Here is a 20,104-nt window from a genome sequence, read left to right as displayed (position 1 = left end):
AGTCAAAAAGACTTTCAAGCCCTGGTTTGGACACATCCAAGGTAGTATGACCTTGGACAAGTCACTTAATCTCTCATTGTTCCAGGTAACTCTATATTGCCTGTTTTGCATTGTGAAGGGAGGTTCCTTGTTGGGAATTCTTTATACCAATGAAATCATAGTTCTGGTACAACAACTAAAATAAAATAAAAGATTAGAAATAGGTAGACAAATAGTAATAACATGATGAGGTTGATTTTCTTAATAAACATATCAATTCAATTAAAATATATATGTATATACATATGGAGAAAGAGAGAGAGAATGTTGTGTATGAGACATTGTGCTAGAGACTGAAGAGCCTCCAAAGAATAACAGTCTGTACCCCCTTCCCTACCTCGTCCTACCCCCTTCCCATTTATTTATTTAACGGAGCTTACCATTTATTAGTATGTATACATCAAATAGAAATTCTTCTTCAGAGTAGACACCTCCAAGGCTATGTGACCTTGATCCAACCAAACTGCCATTGATCAGGACATTTTTGGAACCCCTTTTTAGGAAATGCCATAAAAGCAAGTCACACAAGAAAAGTAACCTCATTGTTTTTTTTTCCTCTGGCCAGAAACATACTTATACAGCTTATTATTCTCCTAAATTGACTCTTAATAAGGGTGGTTATAATATACTCCCCTCCCCAAAGAGGCATTAAGTATATTCATAGTATCTGAATAGACTCCAAAGGCAATTCCAAGAGAGGAATTCTAAACAAATTTGGAGCAAATGGCAGATTCATTGGAATTGCTTCTAAGGTTTCTTCTTTAAGGATAGCTAGATGGCACCATAGTGCATAGAGCACTGGGCTGTGAATTAGGAAAACTCGTCTTCCTGAGTTCAAATCTGACCTCAGACACTTACTAGTTGTGTGACCCTGGGCAAGTCACTTAACCTTGTTTTTTACAGCTTCTTCATCTGTAAAATGATCTAGAAAAGGAAATGGCGAACCACCAAATTATCTTTGCCAAGAAAACCCCAAATGGGGTTATGAAGAGTCAGACCCAACTGAAACAACTAAACAAATGACTACGTTGAAGGAGGACAATATCCTTTTAGATGGATGAGTTCTAATACATTTATATAAAATTCAGTCTCATTGCCTTTTAAACAGGTTCACCTCCTTGATAACTCTCTTTTGGGATCTAAAACCTCAGAGCCCCATAGCTAGCATTTATAGCTAGCATTGATATAGTGCTTTACAGTCTGCAAAGCACTTTTTAAATGTCATCTCATTTTATTCTCACAATAACCCTGGGAGTTAGGTGATATTATTATCCCTATGTGACATGTGAGGAAACCGAGTCTCAGATTGGTTAAATAACTTCCCCAGGGTCACATAGCTAGGAAGTGTCTGAGGCTGGATTTGAACTCATCTTCCTCACTCCAGTTCCAGTACTCTACCAAGTTGTACCACCTAGCTGCCTGAAATAGTCAAATGGCAATCCCATAGGCAAATGTACTCCTTTAAAATACAATGAGGAGTGGCTCTCTGTGCCATAATGAATATAATGTTTCTCTTTAATTCCTTTTCCAGGGAAAGTCAGGAGCCCCAGGGCCTCCAGGAATGCCAGGAGAACCAGTGAGTGCCTCTTTAGCATCTGAACTCTTTTCAATACCTGTTTTGAAGTCAACAATTGTTCACATACATGTGTGTGTGCCTCTGTGTGTGTATCTTTAAGGGTGAAAGAGGGCCTGTTGGAGATGTTGGCTTCCCTGGGCCTGAAGGACCTGCAGGAAAACCAGTAAGTTTAAATTTTGATGTGCTTGTTTGTGTGGTTTTTCTTTTGTTTACCAATATCCAATAGGTATGATTCTTAGGAGAATTCCAGATAGGATTCTTAGGAGAATTAAGGAGAATTAAGATTGAATAAGAAAACTATCAAGAAAATTATTCCAAATTCAGCAAAGAGAACCTTTCATTTGGTGATTCAGCCCTGAGTAAGTCCATTCAGCATGAGTTACTGACTTTGTTGCCAGAAATGGTGTTGGAATGGGTCCAGTTTTATCAAAATGTGCTAAGGAATTCTTGATTCTTCCCTAATTTCTCAAACACTCTTAGGAGTGTTGGTGGGGAATGTTTTGCCACATAATAAAATATAAGAAGATAGGAGCCTCACAGACATCCCACTTGGATCTTAGGCAAAAAGCTTAGATGTCAATTAGGTTTCTTTGTTGTTCTTCTACTTCCCTTTGTTATCATTGCTAGACAAACTAAGCTTGATGGTAGAAAGAGTATTAGGCTCAGAACCAGGAAGACCAACCTTATATACCAGCTATGTGACCCTGGGCAATCAATTTCCTTCTCTCAATCTCCATTTTCAGAATCAAATGAAATAACATATGTAAAGTGCTTTGCAAATCTTAAAGCACTATATAAATAAGTACTATTTATTATTATTGTTGTTGTTATTGCACTGTCTGTGCAAATCACTAGTTTGACATGTATTGCTTCATTGTGTCTTGAAGCAGTGTGTTATTACTAGCATATAGCATCAAGATGACATTATAGCAAACATCTCTACTAAGGCAAGTATTTTCTTTAAGAAAAATATTATAATATCCTTCCATTGGAAATGACAGTTGGAAGAAGAGAAAGGTAAAGGAGAAAATCATTTCATAAGATTGTAGAATTAGAACTGTATAACCAGTCCCCTTCCTATTTTTCCAATATTTGTAAATTTCACTCCCCTTCATTTTGTCTATGATTCAGACACACTGACCTACTTGCACATACAAGTCTTCTCAGATTTCTTGAAAACTATCACCTTTGTTGTTTCTTATGGTACAATAGTATTCCATCACATTCATATACCATAATTTGTTCAAGTTCCATCTTCTACAAGGGACAGTTCCCTGTCCTCTCAGCTACTAGTACTTTCCCCTTTCAAATTACTTTCCATCTACTATGTAGCTTACATATAGTTAATTATTTGCATGTTATTACATGTTACATATTACATCACATTAGAATATAATCTCCTTGAGAGCAGGAACTGCTTTTTCTTTCTTTGCATCAGCAGCACTAGGACACTGCCTGGCACATGATAAGCACTTAATAAATACTTGTTGACTGATTTACTGACTAGAACTGAAAGTGACCTTTGAAGCCATGGAGCCCAATCCCCTCATTTTACAAATGAGGAAACTGAGGCACAGAAAGGGTAAGCCTTTAGGAATCATCAACTCATAACACCATAGAATGTCAGAATTGAGAATTTTAGCCAGACTCAAGCTAGTTAGCTCAGTTGTAGAGCAACAAACTAATAACTAAAGGCTATAAATTCAGTCCCCCTGTGGGCCACTTACTTTTGCTCTGTTTCAGAACCACAGAGTCTATCCTTTACTCCTGTCAGCCATCTAGAGAATGAGTGCCAATAGTTCTCAGAGGAAATTGGACAAGATAATGTGAACCAGTCTGTACAAATCCACACCCATCGGTAGAAAAACAACCCTACAGGCGGCGGGTTAAGAGCAAGAGTCTCAGGACTTCCTGCTTAACATGATGTTTTGCAAAGAGTAGGCACTTAATAAATGTTTGCAGGAAAGAAGGAAGATAGTCTACAGATTTTCTTCACTAAGCTACAAAAGACAAGGAGGGCTAACATGATCTTTGAAGACAGTGAATTAAATTTTTACTCTAGATTTATCTTCTTTCCTCCAAGTGACAGAGTTGGCTCCTTTCACATCCTCTCCTTAATCAGCTTTATCTTCTTTGCCTGTGTTTCTGATGTAATAAATTCTGTGAACCTTATACTTCAAGTAACATGTTCTTATTTAAAGTACTCACCATCATTCCCAGGATGTTTCTGAGAGGTTGGGAGATTTTGGTTGGCTTATCAACCATGACAGATTTTAGTGTAATTTACAGCAGTGAAAACACACAGTTGTCTGCACTTCCATCCTCATAGAATCCATCCTGGCACAATTCAGGTCTCTTAGGCTTTTCAGAGGAGCATGTCCATGCAATTGCCTGCTGGCTAAGAAATCATTTTCCTTACCTTGATCTCTCCCTCTTCAAATCAAATCTCAAAAACACATCTGCAGTTAGGACTCTAGGTATTTGACTTGACCCCAAGTGCTTTTGCTTCTCACATCTCCCAGACAATAGTCCTCCCAATCTCATAAATCTACTAGTGGGACTCTGCTTTATTATCACCTCAGGAATAGCCCTGAAAAGTTCAGGAGACTTCACAATTTCTAATAAAAAAGCACTTATTTAGTACTCTCAGTGACAGTGATTAAGGGTTCTCTCCTACTTCTTTCACCATGTGCCTACTGAGAGACGTGAAGCCATCTTTTGATTGGCAGGTTATTTCATGCTAGGAATTTATTCCAATCATACAGTGAAACTTGTTTCGAGTTTCAGTTGAAGACATTTAATGAGAGTTGCTCTGCACAGGAATATATTAGAGGATAGTGTTGCTTTGACTCACATTACCATGAAAATCCACCATAGCAACTACCTGGGAGCATCCAGATTTTGCAAGGAATCATGCACTGGGATCTGTAACTAGCAAGTAATAAGATTAAGAATAGCTAATATTTTTTATTATATGTATACACATATATATTGTGTGACTATATATTATATATGTATATACATAGTTTACAAAGCACTTGACATGGATTATGACATTTCATTCTCACAAACAACCTGTGAGGTATGTAACACATTATTATTGTCCCCATTTCACAGATGAGGAAACTGAGCTCAAAGAGGTAAAGGACTTGTTCAAAGTTGCACCTAACAAGTCAATTTGAACCCTGGTCTCTTGTCTCCAAGGCCATGGCCCTCTCCATTATACCATACTGCCTCATCAGTATGATCTAGGATCTAGTGGACAAGGTCACAGAACAGTTCCCTTAAGTGAGACTCACCCTATTGAAACATTTCCCTCTCTATGCTTTCTTTTCCTTTCCATGTACACCCAGATGCAAGTAACAATGATTTCTCTCTTTTTACAGGGAATAAATGGAAAAGATGGATCACCAGGCCCTCAGGTATGACAACTACATTTAAAATCAGATTTATAGTCACCTGCGGAAGCCTTAATACTATTTAGACCAGTCAGATGTTGGCAAATATGTGTCTCAATTTTGATATTTTTTTCAGGGCCCAATGGGCAAACCTGGAGACAGAGGACCCAAAGGAGAACGTGTATGTATATAACCATTATTATCATTTGAGTTGATCTACTATAACTGGCATTATCATTGTTCTGTTATTACAGAATGAGTATAAGTATAGTTACTTGTTCTAAAAACCCCATAATTTAAGGTGAATGAAGATATAGGGAGAGAACAGGACCCCAAGGCTAGTGGTGTATTGGTAGGCATGCAGGAGACCCTACCACAGTAAGGTACATTGCCAGTGTTTCATGCCTGCCAGCAATAGACATTTCAGCCACAGTGTTTATGTAATGAGAGTGCATATGTAACTGTTTAGTCTCTACAACTACCATCCTCCCATAGCTTCCTAGCTTCATGTCATGGTCATTTAAATTCAGCAAGCCTTTAATAAGTGCTTACTCTATTCAAGGTGGTGGGTATACAAAGATAGATATGACATATCCCTGCTTTCAAGGGCAGTTTATAATCTAATGGAAAGTACTTGGGAGAAAGGCATATCCATAAATAACTGATAACAAGTAGATGTGGTAAGGGCAATGGCAAGACGTAGGCAAAGTGCTGTGGGTAATTTAAGGAATGAAAGCTCATCTCAGGATGAGAAAGGAGAGAAAGAATGGATGACTTCATGAAGGATGTAGTACCTGAGTTTGACCATGACTATGAAGAGAATGAGGGATTTCAATAAAGATTAGGAGAACCCTTTTGTGGCAGGGATAATGATATAAGCAAAAGTAGAGAAACAGAAGAAGACAGGATGAGAAGGAAAGATAGGAATAGGGGATGGTGAATATTACAGTTTGGCTAGACTACAGAATGCATGAAGGAGGATTGTATAAAATAAGGCTAGAAAAATTGGTTGGAACCAAATCTGGAGGCCCTTTGAGTGCTTAGATCAGAGTTTATATTGCATTGGCAGGCACAGGGAAGCCACCACAGTTTTGTTTTTTTTTTATTAGAGGAATGATGCAGAGCATTTGCAAGACCATTTGGGCAGTAGTGTCAAGAATGCATTTATTGTAAAAGGGATAAACTGGAGTCAGGAAGACCAATTAAATGGATATATTTTCTAAGTGAGAAAAGAGAAGAGCATTTGCCATAGAAAGAGAAAGGAGGGGTTGGATATCAGGAAGCTTGTGAAATCAGAAATGAGAAGACTGGCCAACTGATCACGTTAAGGGTTAAGGGAGAGAGAAAAATCCAAAATTACTCTTAAGTTTTGGGGTTTTTTAATTTGGGTCTACATCTGTGATTTCATTAGTGAAAAAATTCAGTTTGTGAAACTCCTTCCAATAATACAGATTTCAACTCATCTGTAGCCTAAAGTCTTAGACACTTGGAGTTCATCACCATAGATATGATTATTAAAGCCCTAGGAGTATATGAGTTGACCAAGGTGAGCAATGTAGAGAGTGACAAACCATCAGACAAAGATAGGACTTGAAGGGATGGGAGAAGGCTAAGTAACCAGCAAAGGAGACTAAAAAATAAGTGGTCAGAGAGGTAGGAAGAATGTAGAATCATAGAAGATAATACAAGAGAGGTATCAAGGGGATTGAGAGAGTATCAAGAAGGAAAATGGTGATAATCAACTATTAAATGTTGTGGTGTTATTAAAAATTGGGGCAAAGGAGAAAAGTACATTAAGTTTGGCAATGTGGTGGCCCTGGGTGACCTTGGGGAGAATCATTCCAGTAGATGGTGGGGAGGGAAGCCGTATTACAAAGGGTTGAGGAATGAGTGACTAGTGAGGAAGTGGAAAAAACAAGTACAGACTCTTCTTTCTAGAAATTAGACAATGAAAAACAAGAGATAAGATGATAAGTTTGAAAAAGTGTCAGGGTCAAGGAAAAGGGTTTGTTTTAAGAGAACTCTACCTCCACAAAGTCCTATTCCAATGCCTCAAGGTCATGAAGACGGGACTATGCCAATGAAGTGTGAGCTCATGCTGAGACCAGTGCAGACTCAAGTGACGGACTGAGTATGCTGTCTGAGGACCAGCCCATAAGTATGGTTCATAACCATTATGTTGGCCACTACATAAAGAATTATTTGGCCATGGTAGGCAAAGAAACAAAGAAAAACAAAATTCTCAAATCCATGTGACACTCTCCTACTTCCTAAAGTAACAGTGAAGAGAAAAATGAAATCATCCATAAACCTTAGTAGGTTCTCTAAAACTGAGACCTTTGTCCAATGACAAACTGACATAATAATCTTCAATACTAGAAGTTTAAATATTTATATAGTACCTGCTATGTGCCAGGCACTGTGCTAAGTGTTTTACAAATATTATCTCTTTTGATTCTAAAGACAACCCTGGGAGGTAGGTGCTGTTATTATCCCCATTTTTACAGTTGGGGAGACTGAGGCTTAAGAGAGGTTGAGTGATTTGCCCAAGATCACACAGCTTATAAGTGTCTGAGGCTAGATTTGAATTCAGATCTTCCTGACTCCAGACCCAGCACTCTGTCCATTGTGCCATCTAGTTGCCACAGTAAAACTTAATAAATGCTTTGGCTAATCTAAACTGGTATGTACAAAGGCAACAAGAAACATCATTTCAGGGACACTTGATCATCTCCTCTTATAAGGCTCACGATAAGTATAAGCACTTTGACAAGATCCTCCAAATCAAGTCAAAATAAATGTTGACACTCAGAAACTCCAAAGCAAAAGTGGATGGGCACTGGGAAAGGCGAAATATATATATCGGAAAATCCATCTCAGGTTTGAGAAATGAGAAACCAAAGACTTGTGTAGCCCCCTATCAGATGGCCTAAATGACTCCTTTACAACAGCTATGTGCTTCATTTGTAAAGTACCCTGAAATTTCACACCTATGTATAAAAAACCAAGATATTTTAGAAGAGAATCAGAAGGTCCTGGATATGGCAAAAAATGAGTAACAACAAAAAAATGAAAATGCCATCCACTGGCATATAGGAAAAACACTGATTATTAATATTGGAATCATATAAGAGCCAGCTAGCTGTGTGCAGACTATCCACCAGTTACGATAAAGGTTAAAATCAACATTAGATTAGTCAACCAATCAGTCAACAGGTACTTTTTATGTGCCAGAAACTATGATAAGCAAAAACAGTACCTACCCATGAGAAACTGGATTAGAAGAAAGGATAAAGATAAGGAGACCCTTTGCTAACCTAAAGAAGCCACCATAATGAGAAGGCAGAAAGAACCCAGAAAACACCAGACAGTTGTTCTTTCTGACAAGTGGTAAAACACTGTAGCCAAAGGCAATGCCAGAGTAGAGTACAAATTCTTTGTAAAAAATACAGAAAAACATGGCATAAATTTAAGATCAGTGTAGCCTTATAAAACAGACAATAAGCAGTAGGAGTGAAAACAAGTTTATGGAAGGCTTGGAATGAGACAAACACAACCACGTCATCCCAAAAGCATTTTGAGTGAAACTAGCAAGAGGAATGCTTCCATATTTCAAAAGATCTGTAATTTTGTCACTGTTGGCGCCCCCTCCAATGGTGCAGATAACCACTAATACATATATCATCCCACCCAAATCTTGTTCATGTCCTCCTGCAAATCCTCTACAGGAAGGTCATTTAACATGCTAGTGGTCTTCCTCTAGATGTCTTGACATTGCCTGAGTACACATTGAGTGCATGGGCTATCTGTCTTTTATCCCCCGCTCTTAAAATATAATTAGCCCCTCATCTTCTTCAGGTAATACATCTCCTAATGTTTCTACACTGTTTTTGGTATACAATCCTTTTGTCATATGCTGTAGCTTATTCACATCCATCATGCATTTCTATATTGCTCCTGGGATGACCTGCAATTTTAATTCTTCGAAAATAGAAGCACTCCATGATTTGTAGCCATGTTGCATCATAGGAAGACTATTGATGTTAAAAATGTGGGCCTTTATTTCATGGAGAAACTTGGAGTCTTCAAAATCACTGTGCCCCTTTCAAAGGGCAATCTAACACACTCTGTTCCTCCTATTCACTTTTTGGTTCAGTTCATTGTAAAACCTGAAGTCTCTCTAAAATATACATACCAACATCTGTCCATTTGAAAATAACCAGATTGCCAATGGCCAAATGTAAGGTCTATGTAAGTTCATGCAAAACTATCGCATGCTTAGACCATGTACAAAAAAAAAAAATTTACTTTTTCCTTTCTCTTCCTTTCAGAGCCCACTAAAGCTATTGTCCTCTTGGGCTGGATTAAGAGAGGCATGGTTTCCAGAATAAAGAAATTGTTGTTTAGGCATTTTTCAGTCATGTCTGACTCTTCATGACCCCTTTTGGAGTTTTATTGGCAAAAATACCATAGTGGTTTGTCATTTCCTTCTCTAGTTCATTTTACAGATGAGGAAACTAAGGCAAACAGGGTTAAGGCACTTGTCCAGGGTCACACAGCTAGTGAATGTCTGAGGCCAGATTTGAACTCAGGAAGAGGAGTGTTTCTGACTCCAGGCCCAGCACTCTGCATAACCTAGCTGCCCCAGAACAAAAAGATAGCGATATCAATTGCTATCAAGCAAAACAACATAAACTGTTCATAAGTGGAAATGCCTAGCTTGGTACAAACACATATATTTAATTTTTAAAAGCAACTCCTATACAATTAAATCAGAATTTTTAATAATCCAATAAGGCACAGAATTAATTCTAAAAAGAAGATGTCAGCAGTACTAGATAGTTATCAGTCTGTGTCAGGTTGGTGTATTTATCATTGAGCTAAGAATTTTCCTCATGGTCCAGGTGGTTGATAGTTCTCATTAAGTATTTTTCTCACTCTCTCACACACAAGCAAAATTGGGCTTTTATTTTGTGGAATTCAGCTTCCAGGTACTCTAATGGTCAATGCCCAGATAATCCCAAGAGCTCTAGCCCCAAAAAGATTTGGCTTTAATAACACTGCTCTCTTAAGGTGACTACAGCTAGACTACATTTGTAAATATACCTAGAATGTCAGTCAGGAGAACTTCGTAGGAAGAAAAATGAAGAAATGCACACAATGCAAATGCTAATTCCCATTTAGGGAAACACATCTGCCTTCTAGTGGACAAAATAATTTTTCCCATTAGGAAAGACATTGAAGGCCACTCAAAACCAAATGAGGTATTAACATACAGTACTCTGACCAGTGTAAATGTCCATTTACCTCTGATATAAGGAGATTAAGAAAAATTGACCAATTAAAAGATACTTGTATGACATCTAGGTTTTGAATTTTTGCAAGTTTTTTTTTCCTTAAGGAAGTAATTTGAGAATTCTAAGGAAGTAGCATTGCACAGTGGATAAAAAGCTGGCATTGGAGAAGAAAGACCTAGGTTCCCATCCTTCACTCTGACACATACTTGCTATGGGTTCTCAGGCAGCTCTCTAAAACAGTTAAGTTTCAGAGCAAATGCTGATAAGAGGAGTTTTCTGATACCAATGAAATCATAGGTCTGGTCCAAACAGGGGTGAGACAAACTTAGAAAGGTATCACAGAATCACAGAATCTGAATTAAAAGAGACCTCATTCTACGTTATAGAATAAGAATTCTTCATAATTTATCTAAAAGGAAATCATACCACTTTTTTGGAAAACTTCCACTAGGGAACCTACTACAGTACTGAGTTCACTTCAGATAGTGCTAATTATTAGGAATGTTTTCATATCGATCCTAAACTTGCTTTTTTGAAAATGGCACTCATTGCTTCAAGATCAGCACTTTTATCTCAGTACATTATACATATTTATATTTATTTATACCTATGTCTGTATCTAGCTATATGTTTAAGTGATTACTAGAAAAGAAAATGGAATTTCCATGTTAAAAAAAATACTTTAAAATGTTAAAAAATCACCTGGCATAAGAAATAGAGCCTTGGTATGAGGAAGACTTGGTGTAAGTCCCACCTGTAACTATACTGATATATGACTGTGGACGAGTCAGTATTTCATTTCCTCAGACCTCTCTAAAACTATAAAGTACAGATGAATAGCTAGTCTGCATCTGTAAATGGAGTTTCTGTACCAGGAGTTCTCCCACACGACTTCAAATGACACATCTGGATCAAAAAGCAAAAAAAAAAAAAAAAGGACAAAGACATTATATTATAAGAGAAGTAATTATTTCTGAAAGGATGATGGCAATAGAAAACCTCTTCTGGGCCAGATTGGACCTACCTTGACACATGGCTATGTAGACTTCCCAATTTCTAGCTGAAAAAAAAAATAAAGAAAAAGATTTTTGGTTCCTCCTGTGCCTTCCAGAAGAGCATCCTTCTATACTTGACTGCCCACAGAGAAATTAAAGAGTCACAACCTCATACCACTTCAGCCTCCCAAAAGAAAGAGAAACAAGATGGAGATAAAACCAAAAAACTCTCTGCTCATTTGTTCAATATGAGGTGAAAAAAGAAGTGCAGGAGAAAAATGAAGGGACCTTTGCTCTCATGGTCATCCATAAGCGAAGAGAACAAACTAAAGAAAAAAGCTGAAATGATCTGCTTCGTAAAGTCAACTGTTTCCGGTCAACTCAGATCACATAATAGGATCCAGGTCTTATTTCTCAGCTCTACCCCTGAGGATGAAACAAGGGCTTATCCTCTATATTCCATGGTCTATCAGCTACAATATCAGGTCAATGGAGATGGTATCCCTTTTTCAAGGAAGGAATCAGTTGTGAGTCAATAAGGTCCTGCCCTATTGACAAGTAGAAAGACACATTCTCAACCTAGCCAACATAATTCATTGGAGACCACCATTTTGAATTAAGGAGATTGTGCCCTATTAATAACAGAAAGATACTTCCTGATTTTGTGATACATTGGGGACCACTAGGCCTTCTAGTACAGTAGTAGAAAGATAGCTTCTAGTATAATAGGCCTCAGTATGTCAGTTATTAACTCTGCTGTTGTACTATAATGCTAAGTATGACTGAGCAAGCAGCTTCATTAATAGTCCCCCAGGTGAGATATTAATGATACCTATCATCATACCCACCATATTATAACTGAGCAGACAGCTTCCTAACTTACTAGTATGCTTCTCTGTAACAGGCATTTTAGCCCTTGGAACATCCTAGTATTTGTTTGTCTTTTTTTTTTTTAATTTAAAGAAATGCAAGGGAAATGGAGGTTTTTACATTTTCCATACTGCTCATAACCAAAAGAATAAAACTGTCTAATATTTATGAATGGCAAGGCAAGCTTGGTGTAAAACAAGCATTAGAGGAAATTTACAACAAATTCAGATATAGCCAAGTAATAACTTTCTAACTTCTACTGACTCATATCATCTAATGAATGGCCATCTTGAGAAAATCTCTCATGGGTCCTTCATTTATGCCTTTTGAGAAGACACTTCACTCTTAGCTATCTAAGGACAGATAAAAATGGCTTCCATCATTTATGTTGGATTTTTTAATGCTTCCCTTTCCCAAGCGACTGGGCTTGTATACAACTTAAAGCAGATATATGTGTTCAGGGTACATCTATCCGCACACACACACACACATAAAAATGTACAATATATTTGAAATACAAGCACAATAAACCGCAAGTCTAAAAAGCAAGAGTTTCAAACGGAAAGCAAAATAAGACAAAGCAGGAAAAAAAAAACAGGTCAAATGCATGAATTCAAGAGAAACTGAGTGCCCTAAAACTTGATAGATTAGCCTTTTCATGGACTGGTAGAAAATTCAAGTGACAAAATCCTCTACATCAATTTATCTTATTGCTTCAATGACAACTTAGGCCTAAGAGTTACATGGAGCAACAGCATGAAACAGTAAGCATTATAGACCATGGCAAATAAGTGTACTTTGATTCTTTCCAGCCTTGCTACCTATTAAAATGAGTGTAGTGCCCTAAGCAATTAATCATTTTCTCTGATAGGGTGATCAAGGAATACCAGGAGACAGAGGTCCACAGGGTGAAAGAGGAAAACCGGGCCTTCCAGGAGTGAAGGGAATCATAGGCCCCATGGGACCCCCAGGAAATAAAGGCTCTCCAGGAACTCCTGGCTACCAAGGGCCTCCAGGTTCTCCAGGGACCCCCGGAATTCCGGTAAGCCACATCAGAGTTGCTTGTTAAAAAAAAAAAATCATTATTGTTGTGAATTCAATAATCAAACAAGACATGGAAAACAGGGGAAAAGACTACACCACAAACTATGAACTTTTATCACATTCAGTATATTATTTTTTAAAAGCACATATGAACCTAACCAAAGTAGTAACAAATTGCTTTGTTGATTTTTTTTATGTACCTCCCCTCTCTTCTCTCTGTACAGCTTTTAAGATGTTTTATTGGTGCCTTTTTTTCTTTTCATATCTATTGCTGACCATCAACTTGCCTTCTTCTCCTCCTCCTTCCCTCAAGAGAAACTTTCCTTTTTTAAAAATATGTAGCATGGAGCCAAACCAAATCAAGATATTGGTGATTTCTGAAAATGCATGTCTGGTTCTGTACCCTTATTCCATCAGCTCTCTGCCAAGTGGTGGAAGATATCCACCATCACCAGTCTGTTGAAGTCAGGATTGCCCACTGATTTACTCAAAATTCTGAGGTGTTTCACAGATGTGGTTCAATGCTTTAGAATAAAATGGACCAAAATGATGTGAAGTCATACTTAGACCAGATCTATATCACACCAAAACTCAATTTTCTTGAAAAGACTGTTGAATGATGGCCATAGAACAGAATGGAAACAACCCTGAAGGCCTTCCCAGGGAAAACTGTTTGACCTAACCATGGTTTTTGGTTAAGCCTATGTACAGAAGCCAGCCTATTTATTAAAAATCCTCACTATGATGGCTAGTAAGTATTCAATAGTGGTAAAATCTCTCAGAGTAAGAAGAAAATGAGGTCAAAATGAGGTCTGACTTCCTCACAAGGATGTCACAGGCATTAGACAAAGTATCGCTCTCATGAATTGGGCCTTAGGTCTCCAGATTTTTCCAGATTTGGTCTTTGTCTTGAATGGAATTTTCACATGCCTTCCTTCTTTCCTTCTTACCCTCTTGTTACCTTTCTTACCTCTCCAAAAACTCTCCCTTTGCAGGAATTTATTTTAATGATTTACCAGCAACAGCTAATGTCCCTAACTGAAGTAACTTATTTTATAAACCATGCCAAGAGAGTTTCCAATTTATTTTGCCCTCTATACAATGAAAATGGAACAAGGAAAAAGGAATTTACTTAGAGTTCTGTGCTAACCTTCTTTCCCTGGCCATTGCACACGCTGCTCATAATCTCCAAAATTGAACAATTAGATATTTCCTTTTAAAAATAAACAAAATACATTTTTTAAATCCCAGTGGCACCAAAAGCAATAGCATACTGATTAAAATTCATAGCTGGTGGTATAAAACATCAGATTTGAATGATGTTTAATAGGGATTTGGAATAAGTTTGGCACCTGTGTGTGGCCTTATTTATCAAAAAATAGCTTACATAAGAAAAAAAGCTTACACCATTAAGCTTGACTGGAAAGGCTTTATCTTTTCTTCTTTCTCTCTAGTTCTCAGGTCTGAGCTACTACCGCTTTTTTTTTTAGTTGAGTCCAAATGATGGTTCAATCTGATTATCTCTGTGACTATGTAAACTTCAGATTTAAATCATTTTAGTAAGGAGAGTTTTATTTAGTACAGATACAATAATATGTAGTTTTCAGTCCTAAAAATAAAGTCTCATTTTGGACCCAACGAATAATATCCACCAATTTATTATTTATTCCAGGTCCTGCCTGGAAAAGGTTTGAAAACCTACTAAACCAACTCTTAACTCTTCCATTTCCCAGTTTCCTTTAGTGATCAACTTAATTCCTGTCAGTCAGTCAACAAGGATATATCAAATACCTCTCTGTGTTAGACATTGTGCTGGGCACTAGGGATTTAAGGATAAAATCTGATCTTTGCCCTCAAGGAGTTTACATTCTATAGCTACCATCTTTGGGAAATCTGTTGTAATAATAATAATAAAAATGTCTAGTCTTTGTAGTTTCCGAAAAGGAAATGTGTATATTCTTTAGTTAGGTAATGCAGAAACACTTGTCCATATATAGTAAAAAAAAAAAAACACCCTTATGGCTAATATATAAACACAGCCCAGAACAAGTTTTGAAGCTAATTAAGCACCTCAGTTTCTTTTCAGCATTTGATTAACAAAAACAAAACATATTTGCAGCTTCCGCCTTGAAGAACATTGTTCTTTGATTAAACTTATCTCTTTAGTAGTTGCAGGGATATAGTTAGAAGCCCAACTTTTTTTTATTATTCCTTCCTCATTGTGAGATGCTATGTTATAACAATCCATTCATTTTTTTCTTCAGGCTGATGCAGTTTCATTTGAAGAAATAAAAAAATACATAAATCAAGAGGTCCTGAGGATTTTTGAAGGTTAGGACATGATTTTCAGTGTCTGTGTTTCTGAAAGTATTTCATGGAATAACCTAATTCTGGATTAGATATGAGCATGATTGTAGTGGGGAAAAGGGCTCAATCTGAATCAGAACACCTCAGTTTGATCTCAGTTCTACCATTTACTGTCTCTGTAACATGCTTAACTTTAGAAGAACCGGAATTTAAGAATACCTTGAAGGACCAAGCAACTTTGTTGACTTACGTGGTCCTTCTAGTGTGGTAAGTTACTTTGGATGTCTGGTTCATAGTTTCCTCATCTAAAAGAAATCTGGATGATTTCTAAGATCTCTTCCAAATCTAAAATCATATTATGGTAGGTCATCTAGTCCAAGCATTATAGAAATCCCCTCTACAACATTACAGATAAGAATTCAGCCTCTGCCTGAACACATCCAATGATGAGAAGTTCACTTCCTCACAAAGTGGCCAGTTCCATTTTCATAGAGCTCTAATTGTTAGAAAGTTCTTCCTTTCATGAAGCAAAGATCTGCCTCCATAATATTTGCACCTGCTGATAATGTTTCAGCCCTCTGGAGTAAAACAAATTCCACTTTTTCTTCCATATGATAATCCCTTGAAATGTTTGACAACAGCTATTGTATCCCCCTAGGTAGTTTGTACATCTTTAGTTTATCTTGGCTTGCCACCATTTTCTGTCCTGGTCTTCCAAATACACCAGCTGAGCAATGGAACTTTTAAATTACACAGCCCAGAACTTAGCACAATATTCTACATGTAATTCAACTGGTACGACTTTTACAAATGATGAAACTTTAGGCAGATGGAGGTTAAGTGACTTGCTTAGAGTCATATAGCGAGAAAGTACCTGGGAAAAGATTTGAACTCAGGTCTTCCTGACTTCAGGTCCAACACTAAATATGGGAAATACTTTGTAAATGGGACAATACAGAGCACTGCAACATGCCATGAGATATCTCCTCACAAGGTTGACATCAACCCATCAATCTTTTAGCAGATTGTAGTGCAACCAATTGTTAGTTCACCTAACTATACTATCTCACACTATTATTAGCTCCATCCACAAGACTATCATGGATATCTTTGGCATTGTGCTTATCTACTGACACAAGGTTAGTTTGGTACAGTAATTCATTCTAGGACAGAAATGCTAAACACATGGCAATGCTGCCCACAATACTCCAGAATGCCGGAGAAACTGGGGTGAAATATAATTTGGAAATATTTAACAAAATAAGCAAAAATACAAGCAGCTAGGTGACACAGTAGACAGAGCACTGGCCCTGGATTCAGAAGGACCTGAGTTCAAATCCAGCCTCAGACACATAACACTTAATAGCTGTGTGACCGTGGGTAAGTCACTTAACCCCATTGCCTAACCAAAAAAAAAAAATACAATAGAACATAGATAATGTTATTATGTGGTTTTCTAAGTCAATTTGCAAGCCCCTAAGGATCCTAATGTACAATTTATTGGCCCCATTTCTATTTGATTTGAGTTTGACACCATTATTCTAGAATTTTACCAGGAAGTCAAATTCATTAGTCAATAATTTCCAGATTTAAATATTTGTTTTCTCTGCCTCTCTGCCTTTATCTCTTTCTCTGTCTCTATCTCTCTCCTCTCTCTATGTGTCCCTCTCTGTGTGGGTCTCTCTCTGTCTCTGTTTTTCTTTTCTCTCTCTCCTGTCTTTCTTTTTATTTATTTAAAGCTACCAGAATGGGATTTTCATATTCTCTCTCTCTCTCTCTCTCTCTCTCTCTCTCTCTCTCTCTCTCTCTCTCTCTCTCTCTCTCTCTCTCTCTCTCTCTCTCTCTCTCTTTCTCTCTCTCTCTCAACATTTATCTTTCTCTATTCTTCTGGCGTCATAATGGTTCTGTATTGACATCTGCAACTTCTTATATTATGTTAGGATGTAATTCCTCTGAGCCTACATACCTGAGCCCAATTCAGTAGCTAAGTGCTTTTTTTTCACCCATCTTGAGCTTCACTTTTCTTTCAATCATGTTTGTTCCACCTTTCCCAGTTTGATGACTGTTCTCTATAATAGAAGAGATGGGCACAAAATAGTAGTTGTGTAATTATCCTATCTTTAACATATAATACTAAGCTTGGAGCGAGCCCATCGTTCCCTAGTTTTTCCAGACCAGGGGTAAGGAATCTGTGGCTTCAAGGCTATATGTGGCCCTCTAAGTCCTCAAGTGTGGCCCTTTGATGGAATCCAAATTTGTTCTGTGAAGTTTGGATTCAGTTAAAGGGCTGCACTTGAGGACCCAGAGGACCACATATGGCCTCAAGGCTACAGGTTCCCCACCCATATAAGGCCATTGCATTCTTCATAATTCATTTAGGACTTCACACTTCCAGACATTAATGATTGTTATAGATTCATTCCACACTTTTCTATTCATCTTTGTTATTTGCTTTCTTTTTATTTTTGGTATATACATTTTTTTCAAATATCAGTTCATCAAACAACTTCTTATACAGTCACAATTATTTAAGAGACCTTTTCCCTTTTTTCTCATTGGGATCTTTTGTGGTTTCATTGTCAAAACTTTGTTTTTGGAGTGTCTTGTCTTTCTTATGCCATCTTTCCTTTTAGAGACTGCAACTATGGGATTTTATTGATCCCTGGCTGTGCCCAGAATTCTTTTTTAGGAAATGCAATATGATAAGGCCCTTTTCTGCCAGGGCTTCTGTTCCTTCTGTTTTGCCAACCAACCAGTCCTTCCTTATTAGTCATAATTAAATCCAAAGTGATGGCTCACCTCACTGCTTCATCAATTTTCTGAAATGTTCATACTGTGGCCCATAGTATGCTATCAGGTGACTCATGAGTCATCAGTACAATGTTGTTATCTCAAAAGTTAAAATGATGCAAGGGGATAGTCAGAGAAGTGACAAGGAATGTTTTTGACATTTAAAGTCCCACATCCAATTTAGTTAACACACCTCACATGGCTACTATTTGCAGGCAACTGTGCTAGATACTGAAAATACAGAGATGAAAAATAATGTTCTATCTTTAAAAAAAAACTTACAGTTTAATAAGGATCATGACAGGTATCCAAATAAGTATGATGTGGAAAAGTGGAATATGATAGGGACAAAGGAGAGCCAGGAAGAGTGTTCTGAGAAATTTGAGGAAAGAAAGATGATGTCTCTTGTTTACCTGTGGAAATCCTCTTCCTTCAAGGCTCAGCTCATTTACCACAACCTCCAATAAGCCTTCCAGCAATGCTGCTCCACCCCCTCCCAACCCCCACCACAGCTAAAAGTATTTTCTCCTCATCAGATACCCCTAGAGAACTTTAAGTAGTGCTTTCCTTTTCTCCACTGCATTCTGATTCATGTTATATTCATGTAACTAGATATTCAGACTGATTTCCCTGTGGGCAGGGTAAGAATCTGAAACCTAACTGTGTATATTCGGAGAATCACAATCTTTTACAAAAAGCACCCACCCTGGGAGGAGTTTGTGCAATAACATCCTGGGTTGGAAGCATGTCTAATTTGAAAGAGGATGTGCAATAGAGGCTGCACAAATACTGCCTCAACAGGGAAGCTTGATGCTGCAAGTACCGGTGTGTTTTCTTGTTATTGGATATTCCTCCGCAGAAGAACTGATGCAGGAGGTGTAACTGGCTGTCCTTTCCCACGCTCACCCTGGTTGGTTAACTGTATGTTAAAAACTTATTTCTTTAGTTCTGCTTACAAACTAACTTATTTAAAGCTTTTTAAAAGCTAGTTTACCCTTGATTAAAAAAGAAAAACTATTGCCAGTTGCAAATTATCTATGACTTAACATCTGCTAATTGTATGGGGAGAAGAGGAGAAATTATAATGGATGAAGCCAGTGACAAGATCGGTCAGCACAAAACAGTATAGAAGATTAAACCTTGACTTCAAAATGTTAGGGCTTCCACTAATATTTGGCTAAGCCAAATACGAGAGAACGTTCTGGCCTTGGTTTTATAACTCATGTTATATGCTCTTAAATATCAGAGAGAGATGAACCATGTGATTCAGGCCCCTTTACTCCTAGGCTATAGAGGCATGAAAAAGCAGAATTCAGGTGTCAGAGAGTACCACACATCTAGGGATGTGCTGGAGTCAACTCAACTTGGGAAGCCCATTGTTATATTTTCAGTGTGAGCATTTACACTGTAGAAATCAGCAAATTCTACAAATTAGGGCTTGATTTGTTGTTTTGTTGATTGCTAAATTTAAGAAAGTGATGGGAAAAAATGTGAATAGTACAGTTTTTTTTTAAAGTGTCATATCAATCTTTTTTTGGAGAGCTGGTTGTTAAACATTTGCCAGCTTTGCCCTGTATGCATCTCAGTGAGGCATTCATCCTCCAAAAAAAAGAGGTATGAACAAAAGATGGCCTATATTCCTAAACTTCTTTGGCTTTCACTTTCAACCTACATCTTTAAACCTTGCTAGAGAGTGCCACCTGCTGGTTACATTTATTTGTATAAATGCAACCTATCAGCCCCAGTAGATTGGAAGTGCCTCAAGGGAAGACCCTGCATCCTTTTTTA

General features: G+C 37.5%; 1 protein-coding gene across 1 annotated transcript in view; it reads left to right on the top strand.

Annotated features, from left to right (window-relative positions):
* Nucleotides 1-20,104, top strand: part of COL19A1 (collagen type XIX alpha 1 chain) — a 397,465-nt gene that overhangs the window by 353,304 nt on the left and 24,057 nt on the right. Inside the window, exons 45-50 of the mRNA XM_021000213.2 lie at nt 1,571-1,615; nt 1,716-1,778; nt 5,002-5,037; nt 5,150-5,194; nt 13,047-13,217; nt 15,484-15,550. Coding sequence (XP_020855872.1) covers nt 1,571-1,615; nt 1,716-1,778; nt 5,002-5,037; nt 5,150-5,194; nt 13,047-13,217; nt 15,484-15,550 — 427 coding nt within the window. The remainder of the gene's footprint in view (nt 1-1,570; nt 1,616-1,715; nt 1,779-5,001; nt 5,038-5,149; nt 5,195-13,046; nt 13,218-15,483; nt 15,551-20,104) is intronic.

This window comes from Phascolarctos cinereus, unplaced genomic scaffold (assembly GCF_003287225.1).
Source record: "Phascolarctos cinereus isolate Bilbo 61053 unplaced genomic scaffold, phaCin_HiC Scaffold_5;HRSCAF=322, whole genome shotgun sequence".
Lineage (NCBI taxonomy): Eukaryota > Metazoa > Chordata > Mammalia > Diprotodontia > Phascolarctidae > Phascolarctos > Phascolarctos cinereus.
Note: the sequence above shows the minus strand (reverse complement) of the source record. Positions and strands in the feature narration are given on the sequence as shown.